General features: G+C 57.8%; 2 protein-coding genes across 8 annotated transcripts in view; one reads left to right on the plus strand and one right to left on the minus strand.

Moving 5' to 3' along the window:
- Positions 1 to 1,588: 1,588 nt before the first annotated feature.
- On the minus strand, positions 1,589 to 9,853 carry UBALD1 (UBA like domain containing 1). The gene is made up of 3 exons (XM_064726120.1): positions 9,632 to 9,853; positions 3,920 to 3,979; positions 1,589 to 2,726 (listed from the first exon to the last, which is right to left on the minus strand). The coding sequence occupies exons 1-3, from the start codon at positions 9,737 to 9,739 to the stop codon at positions 2,394 to 2,396; spliced, it is 501 nt and encodes a 166-aa protein (XP_064582190.1). The 5' UTR covers positions 9,740 to 9,853; the 3' UTR covers positions 1,589 to 2,393.
- A 392-nt stretch (positions 9,854 to 10,245) lies between these two features.
- The window catches only part of MGRN1 (mahogunin ring finger 1), a 53,302-nt gene continuing 45,510 nt past the window's right edge, over positions 10,246 to 18,037 (plus strand). For 6 of the 7 annotated variants that reach the window (XR_010442035.1, XM_064726079.1, XM_064726076.1 and 3 more), the window contains exon 1: positions 15,727 to 15,906. Coding sequence is in view for 6 of the 7 variants with exons in the window: in XM_064726079.1 (XP_064582149.1) it covers positions 15,819 to 15,906 (88 nt within the window). In the remaining variant the exon portion in view is untranslated. Of the gene's footprint in view, positions 10,816 to 15,726; positions 15,907 to 18,037 lie in introns of those variants that run through there. The other variant, XM_064726077.1, reaches the window with a different exon arrangement.

Here is an 18,037-nt window from a genome sequence, read left to right on the forward strand (position 1 = left end):
GATTTTGTCACCATGCCATGCTGGTGGAGCTGGGGACAAACGGTGGGTGGCTCTGAGGAGGATGAGGGGAGGCCAGGGGATGGTGAAGCACCCAGGTATGAACAAGGTGCTGATGGAGCAGGGCTTGGGTGTGGTGAACAAGCACTGGCACTGGGCTCTGCAGGGGATGGCTGTCCCCCTGCACTGTTTCTGCTTCTCCCCCTTCAGCAATGATCCCCCCAGCTCTGCTCCTGGCACACCACAGGGATGTGCTGCATCCCCCAGTGCTCACCCAGGTGCCTGTCCTGAGTGTCCCCTGCCACATGGGCAGAAATGCTGCTGAGCACTCCCTGGGGAGCTGCTGAGGCTGTCGTGTCCCACCAAGGCTGTTTGTCCTTGTGCACTGCAGGTGCAGGTGACAAAGCCAGGCTCCTGGGGGCTGGTGCCAAGCTCACAGGTGTCCAAGCTGGCCACAGAGCTGTGAAATGGCATGGGGGCTGGGGAGGGGAAATGCACCAAGGCTGTGCTGCCTGGCCTTGGGGGACTGGTGGAACTGGGGTTATACTGCCCTGGCACCCACTCATTGCAGTGGGGTAACACCACAGGCCAGAGATGCTCCCTCCTCTGCTGCCTCCCCTGAGCTCCTGGGGACACATAGGGCAGCCAGAGTGACAATTCTGGGCTGTGCCATGTCCCCATCAGCTCTCTGACCAGTCAGATCACCAGGTCTGTGGTCTGGCACATGATTTTCCAATCCTGCGGCTCCTGATGGCCCTGGGATGATCACAGGCACATTCCCCTCCTCACCACCCAGGTCTCCCTGTGGCTTCACTTGTGTTTCTCAGGCAGTTGTCTCTCTTCAAGGCTGGGGACAAATCCATTCTCTGTGTGCCCTGGGTGGCTCTGTGCTGCACCCCACCCACCTCACAGACCATCCCCACTCCCAGCAAGAGTGGATGTGCCCACCACAGCTGGGACAGAAGGTGCACAGCCCTGGCTCACTCCAGGGCCCACCAGCTTGGCCCATTTCATCTCAGTGGGGCAGGACTGAGGGAGGCAGCTCCAGCAGAACTCCATGCAGGGAAGCTCACAAGGGCCAGCCCCAGCTCCAGGCCCTGCCCAGGCTGTCCAAGAGGCACCCCCGGTGAAACCATCCCTCCTACATTGTTTATTTTAGCAACACAAACAAGAGACTGAAATTAATTATTGACTGGGGAGCGCAGGGGCACAGCCTTGCTGGGAAAGGGTCTGGCAAGGACAGCAACGTCCAAGGGACCTGGGGAAGAGGGGATAGGAGCCAGGTCACAGCAAAACACCCAGGAGCTGTGGATGTCACAAGGGATCCTGAGGACTCAGGACTCACTCACACCACAGTGATGTGGCAGAGCTGGGCTTCTGGGGCTGAGCCCTGGATGCACCTGGCCAAAAGCAGCTGGCAGTCAGTGCATGGCTGGAATGGGGTGTTTGGAGCAGCTGGAGATGAAGCCAGCCCTCCTGGGATGCACTGAGCGACTGGGAGAGGGGATCCTGAAACACTCCAGGCTCAGGGCAGCTCTGCCTGAGTCCTGCCACTGCTGCAAACGAAGCAAAGACACGGGGTTCAAAGGGGTTCAAAGCAGAAGAGCGTGTATTGCAAGCGGCTGCGGCGCATCCGGAGAGACTTCCAGCCGCCGGGAGAAAAGAACAGAGGGGTTAAAAACGATCCCAGTCTCTAGGGTTACACTGTGTCATGCAAAACAGCCCTGGGGCAAACCCCATCCTGGGAGGCTGGAGGGGAGGGTGTGCTGGCCCAGCCGGACCCCCTGCTCCCCATCCGGGGCTGGGCGAGGGGCCAGACGCCTCCCCGAGGGCCGGTGTCCCCCAGCCCTGCTCACCAGTGAGGATGGTGTGTGTGGGGTGGAGGCTGTGGTGGTGCAGGAACAGCCCTTGCTCTCTCCACCCCTTACAAAAAACAAGCCTCACAGGGTGTCTGCCCCCCACCCAGTTGATGAGGGCCAAGGGAGGAGGGAAAACACTCAGGCACAACCCACTCTGCCTGGTGGGGCGGCCCGGGGGACTCTGAGGAAGGGACCTCCTCCATAAATGTCACTGGCATGCAAACTCCGGTGTCCCAAGAGAGGAGGGGGTGCTCCCTCCCCGAGAGTCTGGCAGCGTCAGGGTCCCAGGCAGAGGCCAGCACCGGTCCCACGCAGCCTCCCGCTGTCTCTGGGGAGCTCCATTCAGCTCGAGAACAAGTAAAAACTATTTCAAACCAAACCCATGCAAGGCAGCTATTTGCTCGTGTGTCTCGGCAGCTGCCAGACGCCCTGGCAGCGCAGTTCCTCTCCTCTTTGGGGAGGGGGGGAGAGAAAAAAAAAATATATATATATATTTATAGGCAGGGGTCCCCGCCGCGGCCGCTCTCCACCGCAGCCTCATCTCTCTGCCTCCATGGTCACGTTGGCCTTCTGCTCTGCGCTGGCCTGCTGGGAGACGGCGGCGGGCCAGCCCGCGGGCTGCACCGGCGCGGCCGGAGTCCACATGCTCTGCTGCTGCTGCTGCTGCTGCCCGGGCGGGGAGGCCGTGGGCCAGGCGGGGTTGAAGGCCCCGTGCTGGGGCAGCGGCGGGGCCGGGGGCGGCGGGGAAGTCGCCATAGAGGCCACTGGGCTACTGCTGTTGAAGCTTTCGGAGGCCTTGAGGCGGGAGAACATGGTGAGGGCGTCGGGGAAGTTGGGCGGCGTGGCCGGCGTGTTGGCAGGAGTGCACATCTGTGGGAAGGAGACACAGGGTCAGGGGAGTCCCCACCTTCTGCCTCCCACCGGGGCGTGGCACAAGACCCCTCTGCCCCCCTGATGTGAAGCCCCCAGACCTGTGCTCTGCTGGCTGTGCTGCCCACGAGTAGCTCTATTTAAAGGTCTGAAGGCTCATGCTGTGGTAAGAGCTCCTGACAGAGGGCCCAGACAGGACCCCCTGTGCCCAGCCAAGTGGGGACCCCCTCTGCTCCAAAACCCACTGGTGCCACCCTTCTACCTCCCACTGAGGCGTGGCACGAGACCCCTCTGCCCCCTGATGTGGCATGTGAAGCCCCCAGACCTGTGCTCTGCTGGCTGTGCTGCCCATGAGCAGCTCTATGTAAGGGTCTGAAGGGCCCAGACAGGACCCCCTGTGCCCAGCCAAGTCAGGGACCCCCTCTGCTCCACAACCCACTGGTGCCATCCTGGGCCTGCAGCTTTCTGGCTCTGCAGGCACAAGGCTCAGGCTCAGCTCCCATCCCCCAGGAGACTGGGCATGCTCCAGCCCTGCTGGGCACTCACTTTACATGCTCCAAATCCCCAATTGTCCCAGAGAGTCAAACAAGGCCGCAGCAGCCAGTAAATCCTTAAGACACATCTGCCCAAGCAGATTACAGGGCTGCTGGGGCACGAGAGTTAAGAGACTGAGTGTGGGGACAGCTGGAAGAGAGCAGAGGCAGGCAGCACCCACGTGTGGGTGTTTACACACCTCCAGACACTCTGCAACAGAGTCACGCTCCAGCCATGCTCCAGGAATTGCTCACTCCAGTGAGCACACAAGGACCTGTGTGTGTGGCTGCTGCAGGATGGGAAGCACCATGTGTCTGTGAGTGTGTTTACACAGCTCAGTGCTTCAGGCTCCTCCAGGCTCTCTCTGCCATGCTGAGCTGGTGTGGACCACTGGCTATGCCCAAAACATCCTCCCTCCGACTGTCCCTTTTGGAAGAGCAGCCCCAAACCATGTGCAGGGCTCTGCTGTCCCACTGTCCCACCAGCTGCTCTCCAGGAAAACCTTCCTTGGCAGGCAGCTCTGGCAGTGCCCATCCAGCCCTCCCTGCCTGCACTCCTGGAGCTGGGAAGCAGCGAGCTGGACATGAGCACCAGCCTGAAGCACCTGCCAGCTGGTGCTCTGCCCTGGGAGAGCGCTGGGGAGCTGGGAAAGCACTTACCATCTGATGGTGGTGGCTGTAGGGGATGTTTGTTTCTTGGAAAAAAGCACTGAGAGCAGTCTGAAAGGAAGGGAAAAAAAAAAGGGAAATATGATGTTACTACCTGCATCCAAACTGGGCACCCACCTCACCCCTGCACACTACCAGACCCCAAAGATGATCCAAACAGGCCCTGGGGGGCCATGAGGGCACAGCTGCTCCTGTCCCCAAGCAGGGACCTGTGCCTGCCATCTGCTCACACCAGGGCAGGTGGTAACCATGTGTATTTGGGACCACCATCCTTGCAAGGAGCAGCTACTGCAGGGGCAGAGCCCAGCAGGTGTTTCACAACTCACCAATCCACTCTGCAACCACCGTGTGCTGGGGAACAAAGGAAACCAAATCCAACCCCAGCAGGAACCAGTTAAAGGCATGTCTTCAACAGAACATGATCACAGTCCCCATATTCCCACCAGGAGATGCCCAGGGCTGCAGCAGGTGCCCACCCCATATGCCAGAACATTTCCAATTCAGTTGCAGACTGAGCATGATGGGGACTGACATTGTTTTGTAGCTTCCACTACAGTAACAGTCTGGTAAATATGTCTCATGCCACAGGCATGTGAGAGGACAAGAAGGGTTGCAGGTAGGGAAGGCCAGGGGAAGGAGATGGTCAGGAGGGCCATCCCAGCCCAGGTCTGGGAGGAGCAGAGGCAGCAGGAGGTCTGGGGGTGCACAGCACTGAGCTGATGCAGGAATGGTAAAAAGTTCTTTACTCAGAGGGTGGGTAGTCCCTGGCACAGGGTGCCCAGAGAGGCTGTGGCTGCCCCATCTGTGAAGTATCCAAGGCCAGGTTAGATGGGGCTTGGAGCAACCTGGGATAGTGGAAGGTGCCCCTGCCCATGGCAGGGGGGGTGGAACAAGATGATCTTTGAGGTCCCTTCCATCCCAAACCATTCTGTGATTCCATGGTGGTGACTCCTGTTCTGTGCCAGGCTTCAACCAAGTCAGGGCTAGAAAACAATGGTTTGATTCAGTTGTACATGAGACTTGATGCAGAACTGGTTTGGATTTATTTTTGGGTGAAGGAAAAGCCCCTTCAGTCCTATTCAGGCCTCTCCTCAAGGCCTTCAGATCTCCACTCTGGGGTGTGAGGTGTGGGGCTGTGGCTGGGTGCTGCCACTCTATCCTGAACTCTGCTCCCTTCCTGAGAGCCAGGGATTGGAGTCAGCCAAGCTGCCGGGGAAAAAAAGGCACAAAAGCCCAAAAAAAGTACAGGGAGGCTGTACCAAACCCTCTCCAATGGCAGCAGTCACAGTCCTGCCACCACCCATGCTCCTCATCCCAGTGTCCACATGCTCTTGTGTCAATCCCAGGGCCAGCATGAATGACAGCAAGTCAGCTCAGCTCACTGATCCAATGGGAAAACTAATTTTGCCCCAAACATCCAGGCTGGCAGGCCCTGGGAAAGCAAAGAGGTTTATGGTTTCCTGACTAAACAGCAGAAAACTATTGGTACGACCAGGTGGCAGCCAGAGCAATGTCTGCAAACAATGATCCAGACCTGGGTGGGGGAAGCAATTCCTGCTGCAGAGTCTGGCAGCTCCCAGACCACGGGGGGAGTGTGCAATAGCTGGGCTGGCAGGGCTCTTCCCTGCAATAGCTGCATTTAATAACACAGCACCTGAACTCTGCACCCGGCCATGCTGTGAGCTCTGAGCCCTCAGCTCCTGCAGGCAGGACCCAGCAGATCCCAGAGTGGCAATGCAGCAGGAATGCAATGGGGTCTGTGGCCCTGCAGAGAGCTCTGCACAGGACAGCACACAGCTCTGCATTAAGGAAATGTCTGACACAGACACTTCTGCAGCAGTGACACCCCCTGCCATGCTACCCTTTGTCCTGGGTGAGGTTGGACGTCAACACCCCGAGGCCCTATCACTGACAGATCCTGATAAGAGAGGAGCAACACCAAACGGGAAACACAGGCAGAGGTGTGGGCACAGCCAGATACCATAAGCTGATTAAATCTGCTCTGTGCTCCTCTTTTCCAAGTGGCCTCATATCTGGGACTGTGCCACTGGCAGACAGTGGCAGAGAAGGTCCCTGCTGTCCCCCTGAGCTGCCCACCAACCCCTGCCAGCGCTGGGATGAAAGCAGGACTGGGCAGAGGAAGCAGCCCACCAGGGCAGGCCCCTCTGCCTAAAACACACTCTTCCCCTCCATCTGCCCCTTTCCAAGCACAGCAGGAACAGCCCCTGTGCCCAGCACAAAGCCCAGGACCCCCTGTCACCTCCCAAGGGACCTGCAGAGCCCCAGCCTGGTGAGGGAGGGCCCCACGCTCCCCTTGGTGCCACGGGGGCCGGGGACACACACGGGGGGCCGGGGACACACACGTAACCAAAGCTCCCGATGCCACCTGCTCTCCAGACAGCGTCACAAGTGCCACCGTGACTGCTGCAACAGCAAAGCCAATTAAGGCTCCTCTGCTGGAGCAGGAGCCCGAGCCCAGCTCAGACCCTGGAGCCAAGGCCCCGCTGCCTGTGTCACCCTGGTGTGCAGGGGAACAGGGCAGCCACGGCCTGGCCACACTCAGGAGGTGACCAGGACACTGTGCCCCCTCCCAGCATGCAAAACCAGAACCTTCACAGGAGAGGGATCACGCAGGGACCCTGCCAGGGTGCCAAGAGACACCTGTGGTGACTCAGAGAGAGGGTGGCTGGAGGTGTGAGCCCTGCCAGCACAGGGCACCCAGCAGCATGGGCAGCCCTGGCAGCACCCTGTCCTTGAACCACAAGGAAGGGGCTTCATGAAATGTAAATACACCAGAGGAAGTGAAATCCAGCTATAGACACAGCAAGTGAAGCCAGACACCTGCTCCTCTTCTTGTTCCCCACACACAACCTCTCCCTACACTGAACAGAGGCTCTTAGCACCAGGAAAAGGAAGGAATGGGTGGGATTTTTTAGAAGCAGTTTTTTCTCATTCCTTCCCAAATAGCCCCAAGGGCAATGAGCACATAAAGCCAAATAATATCTTTCTACCAATAAAAGAGCTTGATCCACTGCCCAGCCCCATGTGAGACTCTGCAAACTCTGAAATGTCTGCCTGGTAACCTGCTGGGTTCCAGCCATGGAGGAGCTGCTCTCCCTGGCTTCTCCCAAAAAGCCAGGCCCTGGAAGCTGAGTGCCAGCCTTCACCCAGAGACACTCCAAGCTGCTTTCCTGGGCCTGTAAACCTCCCCCTGGGATCAGCCATGGCACTGCTCCAGCTGCTGGAGGGCTGGGCTGGCAGTGCCATTCCAGCTGGCACCCACAGCAGCCATCCCTGGAGGCATGGAAGGGCCCACAGAGCTGCAAGAGCTGCAAATTAAATTGGGCACGAGAGGACAAAGCCTGCCCAGGGTCCCTAGGAAACAGGAGAGCAGTTACAGCGAGTGGGAGAGGCAATCCACACCCTACCCATGAACTGCCCTGTTCCCCAGGGATACATGGGATGAAAAAAAATGGCTCCTTAATCAAGCCCAAGTATGGGACAGACTCTGATCAGCTCACAGCACAGCCAAAGGTGACTGTATCCCGAATGTTTTCCTGACCTCCGACCCTGCTCACTGTCCTGGATCATGTTCCTTCCGCCCTGGAAAAGCTCTGGGTCTACCAGGGCTGGAAAGACACACACAGGGCAAATCCTCTCTGCAGCCCTCACTTCATCTTCCTACACACAATGGCCTCTGAGCAGCCAGACTCAAAAACAGCACAACCCCAGGGAAGTGGTCCCAAAACACCAACACCCCAAAGCTGTCTGTGCTTCACAGCAGCCTCCCTCTCCCTCCTGCTGCTGACAAACACCCCAGGGGCTCTCACAGGCAGCAAATGGGACACTGGCCCACAAAGGAAAGGTCCTGGGCAGGGCAGATGGATGCCAGGAGTGCCCTGGCCAGCACAGAGGCACAGAGCTGGGACAACCCAGCTCCTGCTGTGTGTCACTGTGCCACTGAGCTAGCCTGGCTTGCTGCAGAACATCTCTCTGTCCCCGTGGTGGCCTCACAGGCAGGAGCAGAACGCTCAGGTACAAGCAGGCTGATGGCATTCACGGTGCCCCTGGAGGAACGCTGTGACTCCAAGGAGATGTTAATTTATGCTGCCTTCCCTCGTGCTGAACTTGCCTGAACTCCCCCGATTTACACTCACTGCAGATGCACAGCAGCCAGCAAACGGGTGCTGCACTGGAATAACAAAAGGCTCGGGAGTACTCCAGCAGGGAGGTGAGAGCCGGCTGGAGCGCTCGGGAGGTGATCCCTCCCCAGCGTGGCTCCCAGGAGGAGCCGTGCCCAGCGGCCATTTTGCAGAGGGAATTATCTGACCGTTGCACCAAAAGTGAGTGGGAACATGGTAACGGCAGCGTTTGTTTACAGCCCAGCTTCCTCTGAGTCATGTGAGTGCCCAGCCGGCAGGAGACGGCTCTTTCTACTTGTGCAACTCGCCAAACGGTGGCAAAGTTCTGCAAAAAAAAAAACCCTTTAGAAAGACACGTTCAAAACTTCTGTCATCCCTCCCCGGCTCTTTTGCGACACGCACGGAGGTGGTGGAAGAGGATCCCGCCTGTCCCAGAGGGCCACAGTCAGGCTGTGTTAGTAAACAAACGCCGGAGCACGTTACACATGCAGCACATCCCACGCCAGCCGTGCTCCCGTTCACCGGGCACGGCGGGGGGATCGCCGGCCGGATCCTCCGCACATCCCTGCGAGCCCACCCGCGCTCCGCGGCCACGCACGGCTCGCTCTGGGATCCTTCCCGGCCTGTGATAATGTGGGAATGCTGTGCCCGCACGGCGATGGGCGCCGTCCCTACCGGGTCCGCCCGGCCGCTGCTCCGTTAGGGAACAATCCCGGGACAGCCCCGGCAGGGAGGAGAGGTGCTCCGGCCACCGAGAGGAACCAACGGAGCCCGCTGCTCCCCAGCCTGACTCAGAGCTGCTCCCGCAGCACTGCACAGACATTTCAATTACCGAGGTGCCATTAGCGTCAAATCCATCAGCTCCAACCTAGGGAGCTGCAGAAGAGAAGGAAAAATCCTATTTAGAAAGCAATTTATTGGCGACGGCCACCGCGTTGCTCTTTGCTCCCTGCACTTCGGCTCCGGGGATCTCGGCAGGAGCTGAGCGCCCCGAAAGGCACCGGGGAGCTCGGCCGGCGCCCCCCGCCCCACGCGCGGCCTTAACCCCTGTCAATGTCACGGAGTATCCTGCCCGCGAGCGAGAGGAAAAGGCGTCCGGAGCCAGGAAAGCTTTGACCTACAAAGTCCCCTTTCCCACGGCTGCCCGAGAGCTCCAACTCCCCGGGGCAGGGCCGCGGGAAAGGCTGCGCCGGGGTTTTCCAGCCCACGGCCACGCGGGAGGGCTGCGGCGGGGGCGGGGGGGAACAGGACGAGGCTTCGGCGGATTCGGCGCTCCCGGCCCGGCCGCGCTCCGGCGTGGGGCCCCGGGAGGCTGCGAGCCCCTCTCCGCGCACCCCCCGCGCAACGTGGCCTCCGATCGCCCGCCCCGCGTGGCGCCCACGCTCCCCCGGGCACCGCCGGGGGCCCGGCCCGCGCCCCGCCGCCGTTACCGAGCGTGTGGGCGGGCGGGGGGACAGCGATGTGTCCGCAGGGCCGGGCTCCGATCCACGCTGCCCGAACCCCCCGCGATGCCCCCGTGCGGGGGACCCGCCCGGCGCCGGTACCGGGGCGGCGGCCTCACCTCGAACTGCCAGTGGGCCGCCTGCAGCAGCTGCTTGGCCTGGTCGGCGGCGCATCCGGCCGCCAGCACGAACTGGTTGATCATCACCTGGTGCTTGAGCTCGTCCATGGCCCCGGCCCCGGCCCCCGCCGCCCTCAGGGCGCCGCCAGCACGGCGGGGCCGGCGGCTCACGCCAATGTTTACCGGGCACTGACTCACGGCGCCCGCCCAGCCCCGCCCACGGCCGCCCGGGGCGGGGCGGCGCGGCTCGGCCCGCGCGGAGCCCCTGGGACTTGTAGTTCCTGCTCACCACGGCGCCCGCCGCCCTGCCCCCGCTCGGACCACAACTCCCAGCAGGCCCCGCTCTGTTTGCTGAGCGCTCGGCGCTCGTTGAGTGACGCGCGGGGCCGGCCAACCGCCGCCCGCGGCTTGGTAGTACCTGACCGTATATGGTCAACAACGGCGCGGCCCCCAATGGGAGGGCGGCGGGGGCGGGCCGCGCGCGGGGCGGGGCCGGGGCGGGGCCCCGCGGTCACGTGGGCACGGGCGGTGTTTACAGTCGGCCGCGTGCGGTTTCCTGTTGACGTGAGGGAGCGGCGGGGCCGGGCCCGCCCGGGGCAGCGCTGCAGCCCCTCGGCACCGCGAGTCTCCGCAGGCCCCGCCGGTACCCCCCTGCAGCCTACGACGGAGACCCCTTGGCTCGTAGCTGCCGTGCGGCCCGGGAGGCGGCGGAGCAGCAGCCCCTTGGCCCCCGCGCCCTCCATCCGCGCTAATAAACTGCGGGCGCGTTGCCCATCCCCGCCTGGTCCCGTTTCCCCTCAGCCGCAGCGTGTCCGTGCATCGCTGAGGCGGCAGCGAGGGAAGGTTCTGGAAGGTGCCGGGGGCTCCCGGCGCTGTGAAAGGCTCCTTTGAGAGGCACAGCCGATGGAAGCCCGCGGGCAGGCCGGGCCCGGCAGGGCGGACAATGGGCGTGCTCAGGATAAGCAGGGACAGCCGCGGTTCAGTGGCCGGGGCTAAGAACACCAGGGAAAAGATGAAGGGAACTGCCGGCTCCACCTTTCCTGAGCGGAGGCTCTGGGCTGTTTCCTGCAGTTTGGAGAGGTTTGCCTGGCCGTGAGTGGATTGTTCACTAATGCCTCTGACCCTGGGTGGCATTTTGCTGGTGTTTCTGAGCCTTGAGGATTCAGTGGCTGAAGCTCGGGCAGGTAATGCACTTGATGAGCGGGGTTTGCAGCCTCCACTGTGTGGACAGGAATTGTTCTGGTATTGTCCAAAGCTAATCACCATTGTCCACATGTTCTTTAGTAACCATTCTGGAGTTACACAACCAAGCCTTGGAGAATTTCAGAGCCAAAGGGTTTCCCTTCTCATTCTATATATCTCACTGCCCAAATCCAAGTGAGAGCACAGCTGTACATGGCAGAGGGACATAGCAAGAGCTGACTGCTCATTTCTTAAAAGGTCAAGACAACCCCCAGAGAGAGGTGACACAGGGAGATTTGTAGCCACCAAGGTGTAAATACAGCAGGAAAAACTAATCTCCTGAGTGATTACTTTAATCAGAAAGAGCCAGGCATGTTTAGAAACCTTGCAGTTTGGTGTTTGGAGGGAGAAGGGTTGGGCCTGGCCTGGCAGGGCTTTCGGGAAGGGTTGTAAGCCCTCAGAGCAGGGCAGTGTTTAGGGAGGCAAAGTTCATGGGCTCACCACTCCTTCTGGTGAGCTGTAACTCCGTGTGTGTAGAACAGCCTTGTTGTTTACACGTACCTGACAAACCCAGCGAGTGGCAGTGGGAACAACACAGACAAAGCGCTGGGTAATAAACCCCAAGCAGCTGGACTTTGGATGAGCTGCTCTGGTGAGCGGGAGCTTTCCAGGGAAACAGATTTCCTTGTTTACATGGGTGTGCTCGTAGCTGCCTTCCCAGCAGACATGTCCAAGGAGGCTCCTGAAGGGCACCTGGCAGTGGGAGGGTGGGTGTCCCTTGGGTCCATCTGCCTCCTCCAGGCTGTAGCTCTATGGGTTCTTCTTCTTCCTGGGGTTCAAAGGATCCCTCATCTTTTCCTGGGTGGGTTTTGCTGAGCTGGAAGGCAGTGCAGAAGCTGAGGTCCCCTCAGCACCCCTGGGGCTCTGCAGGCTCCTGGTGGCAGGAGCCCTGGCCCAGTTTCACCCAGTTTGACCACTCTCACCCCACACCATGATGGCACTCAGGGTCTCTGAACCTTGTGAAAATGTTTTCATCCCTTTCTCACAGAGGATCTCCCATCTTTGTGGCTTTCCTCCCTTGTGGTGCAAGCAGCCCCTGGGGCTGGCAGCACCAATATGAGGACAAATACATCTCAGGGAACCCAGAGGTGAAGGTGCAAAACCCACTGGGGTGACACCACCAGTGTTTGTGAGACTATTGCTGCTTCTTGCAGGTGCCACAGTGCCCTGGGCTGGGGGAGTGCTGCTACCTGAGGAGCTGTGGGACCCTGGTGTGAAAAATGCATATTTTATGATTGGCCTTTTGCAAATATTAAAATGAATGTTATATGTGTTGTGTTAGAAAGTAATGCTGTATTAATTCTCTTAAGTAGTGTGTTAAATATAGTTCTGGGTTATAAAAAGATGTTAAAATAGAATTAAAATAGAAACTATGCTATGTAGGATACTTTTTTTAAAGAAAGGACTTGTAGTGAGATAGCAGCCACAGGACACCCGAATCTTTCAGAGAAAAAGAATTTATTGCTCCATTATCAGGAGAAACGAACTTCTTCCCACCTCAAAGGTGCTGTCAGGATTCAGAGGAAGAAGCTGACACTGACCAGACAGAATCCTGTGTTTGAATGGAATTTATGCATCATGTATGAGGTGTATGAATATGCAACAGGCTGTTGTTTTTAAGGGTTAATCCTCTGTTAACGTGGGACCTTTTTCGGGCTCCTGCTGCCCAGAAAAAGGTACCCAGATGTCCGTAACCCTTTGTCTCTATTGTCTTATATTGTCCTAATTCAAATTGTCGAAATTATTATTACTCTAATTATATTTCTATTTTTATAACTATTTTATTACTGTTAAACTTTTAAAACTTTAAAAATAACTGATTGGCGTTTTTCACACTGCTGAGGGCTGGCAGGGCAGTGGATGCCCCGAGCCATCCCCTCTCCTTCCCGTGCTGCTGGCAGGGATGGGATGGAGGAGGCCGTGGTGCAATATCCTGCCTTTGTGTCCCACGGGCCGGGCAGGAGCAAAGGAGCTGCTGCCCTCCAGCCCTGCTCGCTCCGGGCCCTGGCATTTGGGCAGGAAGGGCTGAGCCCGGCCCTGGCACACGGCTGCTGTTGTCGCTGTGTGTCACACACGGGCCCTCCGGGACAGATTCCCCAGCAAAGCCCCTGCCCTCCTCTCGGGAGTTTGCAGTTTATTGCAGCCCTGAGATACGTGAAAAGTTTCTGTTTCGGCCCGCACGTTTGAAGAATGAGTCGGAGTTCTTCAGTTCTCGGTCTCAGAGTTGTTTATTGGATCTTAGCTATAAAATTTTTTGTCCTGTCCTGCCGAGGTCAGCTCAGCACAACAGACAGAGGCACTCTGCCTGCCCCCGGGGCAGTGTTATCTCTTTATACTACAAACTACATATAACATGTTAACAATTACTTTCCAATACCTATCACCTATGTTAAACAGTGAGTTTCTATTCTAAACCAATCCCAGAGTGCCAACATCACAGCAGAAGATGGAGGTAGAGAAGAAGAAAGGCTGGACATGCCCAAGTCCCTCCATCTTGTCCCTAAAACCCCTATTCTAAAAACCCCAAAACCTACTTTTTCACCTAGTGATAATTTTATTATTACACTACTTAAACTTCTGTGGCTTTCAGGTCTTCATACAAAGCTGGTAATTTGCTCCAAGAGTCATAATCAAACCCACACCATTCTTGGATTCCATGATTCTGTCCCATAAAAAGCTCTGGGGCAGCTGCCTCTGGATGCCTCTTTGAGCTGGAGAAGGCAGGATGCTCTCGGAGCTCAGGTTGTGGGAGGAAAGGGAGAGGGACTCTCACCTTCTGTCCATATGGAAATTCCCCTCCTCACCTGCTTCTTGGTGCAAACACTACTCTGCTTTGGCCCCAGTTCTCAGGACAGCACAGGGAGATGGACCCACTGATCCTTGCTGTGCCCAGGCTGCTCCAGCTCAGCCCCAAAAAATCAGCTGCTGGCCTGCAGAGTGAGGCCTTGGGGGTTGTGGATTCACCCTGCTCAGTTTGGGGCTGCTGGTGGCTGTTCACATCACCCCACTGGTGCCAGGGCACTGCCCACAGCTTGTTCCTGTGGCTGTGCAGGCAGGGAGCCCTGGACACACTCCGGGCCAGCACACATGGATGGTCATTGTGATGGTCAGCAGACTCCATCCTGTCCCTGTGAGGATCCTGGGGGACACAGCAGAGAGGTGCCAGGCCCAGTTACTGCCAAGGCTCTGCCAGAGCCTGGGGCTCCCCTGTGCCAGGTGCAGGGCATTCATCTCTTGTGGTTGGCCCGCAGGACTTGTTGCTCATTCCAGGTTTTTTCCCTGTCCTCCTTCCCAGCCCTGCTGCACAATGGGATGCAGAAGAGCAGGGTCTGCTCCTGTCCTCACCCCCAGCACGTGTTGCCCTGCATCCCGTGCCTCTCCCAGCCCCTCTGGCTGTGTTCATGTGGCCGTGGCAGCTGCAGGGATAATGACTGTCCGGAAGCACGTTTGGCCTGGGGATTGTTTGTTTATTCCTGCTGGGCGTGTTTTAGTTTGTGTTTACAGCCAGCAAATTCCACCCACTGCCTGCTCACTGCTATCACAGAATCCTCCCGTGCTGGCAGGCTCTGCTCCCTGCTCCATCCTATTTCCCTAAATCCCAGCCCTCTTCCCTGCTCCCAATTTAAGGGATTTCACATGTGCCACCTCAGCTCCTTCTTGTCTCTCAGTGATTCCCAACTCCACTGCTGGGAATTTGGGTCCCCAGTTCCTTTGCAGTGTGTGTGCAGGGAGGTACTTCCCATCACAGGGAGTGGCTTTTCTCTGCTCTCTGTGCCAGAGGGGACATTGGGACTCAGTCTTGGGACATTGGTGGCTTTTTTGTGCCTCTTCCTCCACGCCATCCTTCTGACTGTTCTGTCCCACATGTGAGGCAGCTTGTGACCATTATTCCCTGTCCTCACATCCAAACCTGAGGATTCTCCATTTGCTTTCATGTGTGGATTATCTGTGAGGGGAGGAACCCAGAAAGGAGAGGCTTCCCCCTGGAAGGCTGATCACCTCCTTTCCTGCTGGCTTCAAGCCTCAGCCAGTAACAGCTCCCACCTCTGGGAAGTGCCCTGGATAATTCTCCCTGGGCATCTCCCCTGTGCTTCCCTGTGTCAGATGTGTCCCTGGGAATCTCCCTGTGTGTATCCCTGTGCAGAGCATGGCCTTGGGCATTCTCCCTGTGCAGCCCTGTGCAAGGTGTGTCTCTGGGCATCCATCCTCCCTGTGGCTTCCCTGTACGGGATGTGTCCTCCTTGTGCATCCCTGTGTGAGCTCCCAAGGGCTTCTCCATCTAAGGTGTGCCCTGGTGATCTCCATGTCCATGCCTGGGTCCCCTCCCATGCAGAGTGCCCCATGCACATCCCTGTCTCCATTCCCATTCCCATCCCTATTCACATTCTCCCATCTCTATCCTCACCCCTATTCCCATTCTCCCATTCTTATTCCTATTCCTTTTCCCATTCCCCATCCCCATTCTCATTCCCATTCCCCATTCTCCATTCCCCATTCCCATTCTCATTCCCCTTCCCATTCCCCATTCTCTCATTCCCATTCCCCATTCTCCATTCTCCCATTCCCATTCTCATTCTCATTCCCCTTCCCCATTCTCTCATTCCTATTATCCCATTTTCCCATTCCCGTTCCCATCCCCGATATCCCATTATCCCATTCCCCATCCTCCATTCTCCCATTCCCATCCCCGTTCCTGCCGCAGCGCCTTCTGCCGGCAGAGCTTACGCCACCGTCTCCCCCCGCCGCCCCGCCATTGGTAGATGCCGCCCCCCCCGCCCCACCGTTGGTAGGCGCCGCCGCGGTGGCTGCCGGGAGTTGTAGTCCCGGACCGTGAGGACTCGCTGTCCCGGCGTGCCCCGCGCCGCCGCCGTGGGTGCGGGTCCCGGTGCCGGTGCCGCCGCCGCCGCTCTGCGCCCCCGGGCCGCCCGCCCTGTCCGCGGCCGCCATGGGCTCCCTGCTCAGCCGGCGCATCGCGGGCGTGGAGGACATCGACATCCAGGCCAACTCGGCCTACCGCTACCCGCCCAAGTCCGGTGAGGGCCGCGGGGATCGGGGAGGGGGACAGGCCGTGGCGGGCCCGGTGCCCCCCGGGCCGGGCGGAAAGACCGGGGAAAGAGCTGCCTGTCACCGGCCTGGGCTGTCACCGACCCTGGCTCTGCCCGCGGCCCTGCCCGGCCGCGCTGGCGGACAGGCCGTGGGTGGATGGATGGATGTCCGTGGGCACAGCGGTGGCACCGGGCCGGCTCTGCCCGGGGCTCGGTGCCCTGCTCTGACCGTGTTCCCGTGCCCGGCATCCAGGCCTCATCCAGCTGTCCGCGCCGCCTGGCGCTGTCACCGCCCGTGGTGCCGGGGTCCTGGAGTGCTCAGGGACCGCTCCCCACGGTGCAAGTGCGGCCTCAGCGAGCTGCTGGTCCCGGGCGGCTCTGCCGGTAAAGGGGCTCGCTGGGACAGGGAGCAGAATCGGGGCTGGCTGGATACACGATGGCCAAATTCCCCTTTAACTCCTTAAAATGGCAGTGGCTGTCACCTCGGAGCTGTTGGGCTCACACAGCCTGCTGGGTGTCTGTTTTACAGGGAATTGTTCTGAGGGCTTGGAGAGCTGGGTGCCACTTGTGTGCAGGTGGGATGAGCCCGTGACTCACCTTGTCTTGGGCTGGCTTTTGAGATTGACCAGCTTTAACTTGTTAAAAGAGTTTTACTTATTCTTCCTAGAAAACAAGTGGTCAGGGAAATTCAGGTAATCTTTCCCCCTGCAATATCCATTTGCTTACAATTTTTTGTAGGTTTTGGTTCTGTCAGGGCTTTTCCAGGCAGGCTGAAGAATTTGCAGAGCAGCAGTTTGGGTCCCCTCACTCTCAGATACAAAGACTTTTCATGCAGAGATTCAAGTCCTGTGTGTGTCCATGACCTGCTGGCTGTGACATCCTCAGAGGGGGCCAGGACCCCTGCTTAGTTTGGAGGGGGTGCAGGATCACCTGAAATAAAGTCCTGTCATCTCAAATAAAGTCCTGGCTTGTTGCAGGTTGGCCCTCAGCAGGAATGGTGGCATGGAGGAAGTGGAAGGGGGAAAACTGCCTAGAAAATTCCAACAGCTGTGTTGGCTCTCTTAGGAAATATAACTGCTTTTTTTTTAGGGGTTTGGGAGCTGGGTTTTTGGGCAGCTGGGAAGTGTCACAGTTTGGCTGTAGCAGGATCAGTGTGTGACAGCATTTTAGATAAAGAGTGGATTAATTATAACCACCATATGCAATGGACATTAAACTTCTTTCTGCTGTTCCTGTGCTGCTGAACTGGAAGTTAGTGGTGTGTTGGGTTTGGGGCTTGTCAAGGTAACCCCATCCCACTCTGAGGTTGGGTGTGTGTGTTACCAGGCTCCCTGGAAGGGGATCTGTGGGCCATAATGCTCCCAAAGAGTGTTCCACATGTTTTACCTCCCTTGTAGAGCTGAGCAGCCAATGCTTTCAAGCAGCTGGTTAAACAAAAATATTTGTATTTCCTACAAAGGCTCTGGATGCAATTAGAGGCTTGTTAATTAATTCTCTGTGGCATTTTCTTGTGCTCTTTCTGGTGTTAAGCCAGGGCTTTCTCTTCACATTCTTTGGGTTTATCTAACAAGGATCCTCTTGACTTTGGGGAGAGAGAAGAGCTGTTCAAGCTGTAGGCAGAAGAGGTGGTGAACACCTCTGGGGTGGAGCTGCAAAGCCCAGAACAGTGAGGGTTGTTAGGATGGCAGCTCAGGTGGAGCACGTGGAGAGTGTCAGAGGGACAGTGTCCTTTGAGGTCCTGCCACCTCCAGAGTGAGTTTCTTGGAGATGGGAAGGTTGGGACCAAACCTGGAAGTGAGTGAGTACAGTTTGGATTTCAGGAAGCAAGCTGGAAGTATTGCAAGATGTTCTTGGGCTGTCTCCTTGGTTTTTTAAGATTTTCTAAGCCTTCTGATGTTGACATTCTTGTAGCGAACTTTCTCACACACTTTCTGTAAATAACTTATTGGTTTGCATTCTTTTATAGAAGAAGAGAAAGTTGATGGACTGTTGGTTTGTCCAGTGTCATTGGAGAGGTGGCACTGTCACCCTCCAATCCACTGGCACTCTTAGAAAACTATAAATGTTAAAGTCAGAAAATAAACTTCCCTTTTTTCTTCACCTTGAGAACAGCAGTGTG

Source organism: Zonotrichia leucophrys, chromosome 14 (assembly GCF_028769735.1).
Source record: "Zonotrichia leucophrys gambelii isolate GWCS_2022_RI chromosome 14, RI_Zleu_2.0, whole genome shotgun sequence".
Lineage (NCBI taxonomy): Eukaryota > Metazoa > Chordata > Aves > Passeriformes > Passerellidae > Zonotrichia > Zonotrichia leucophrys.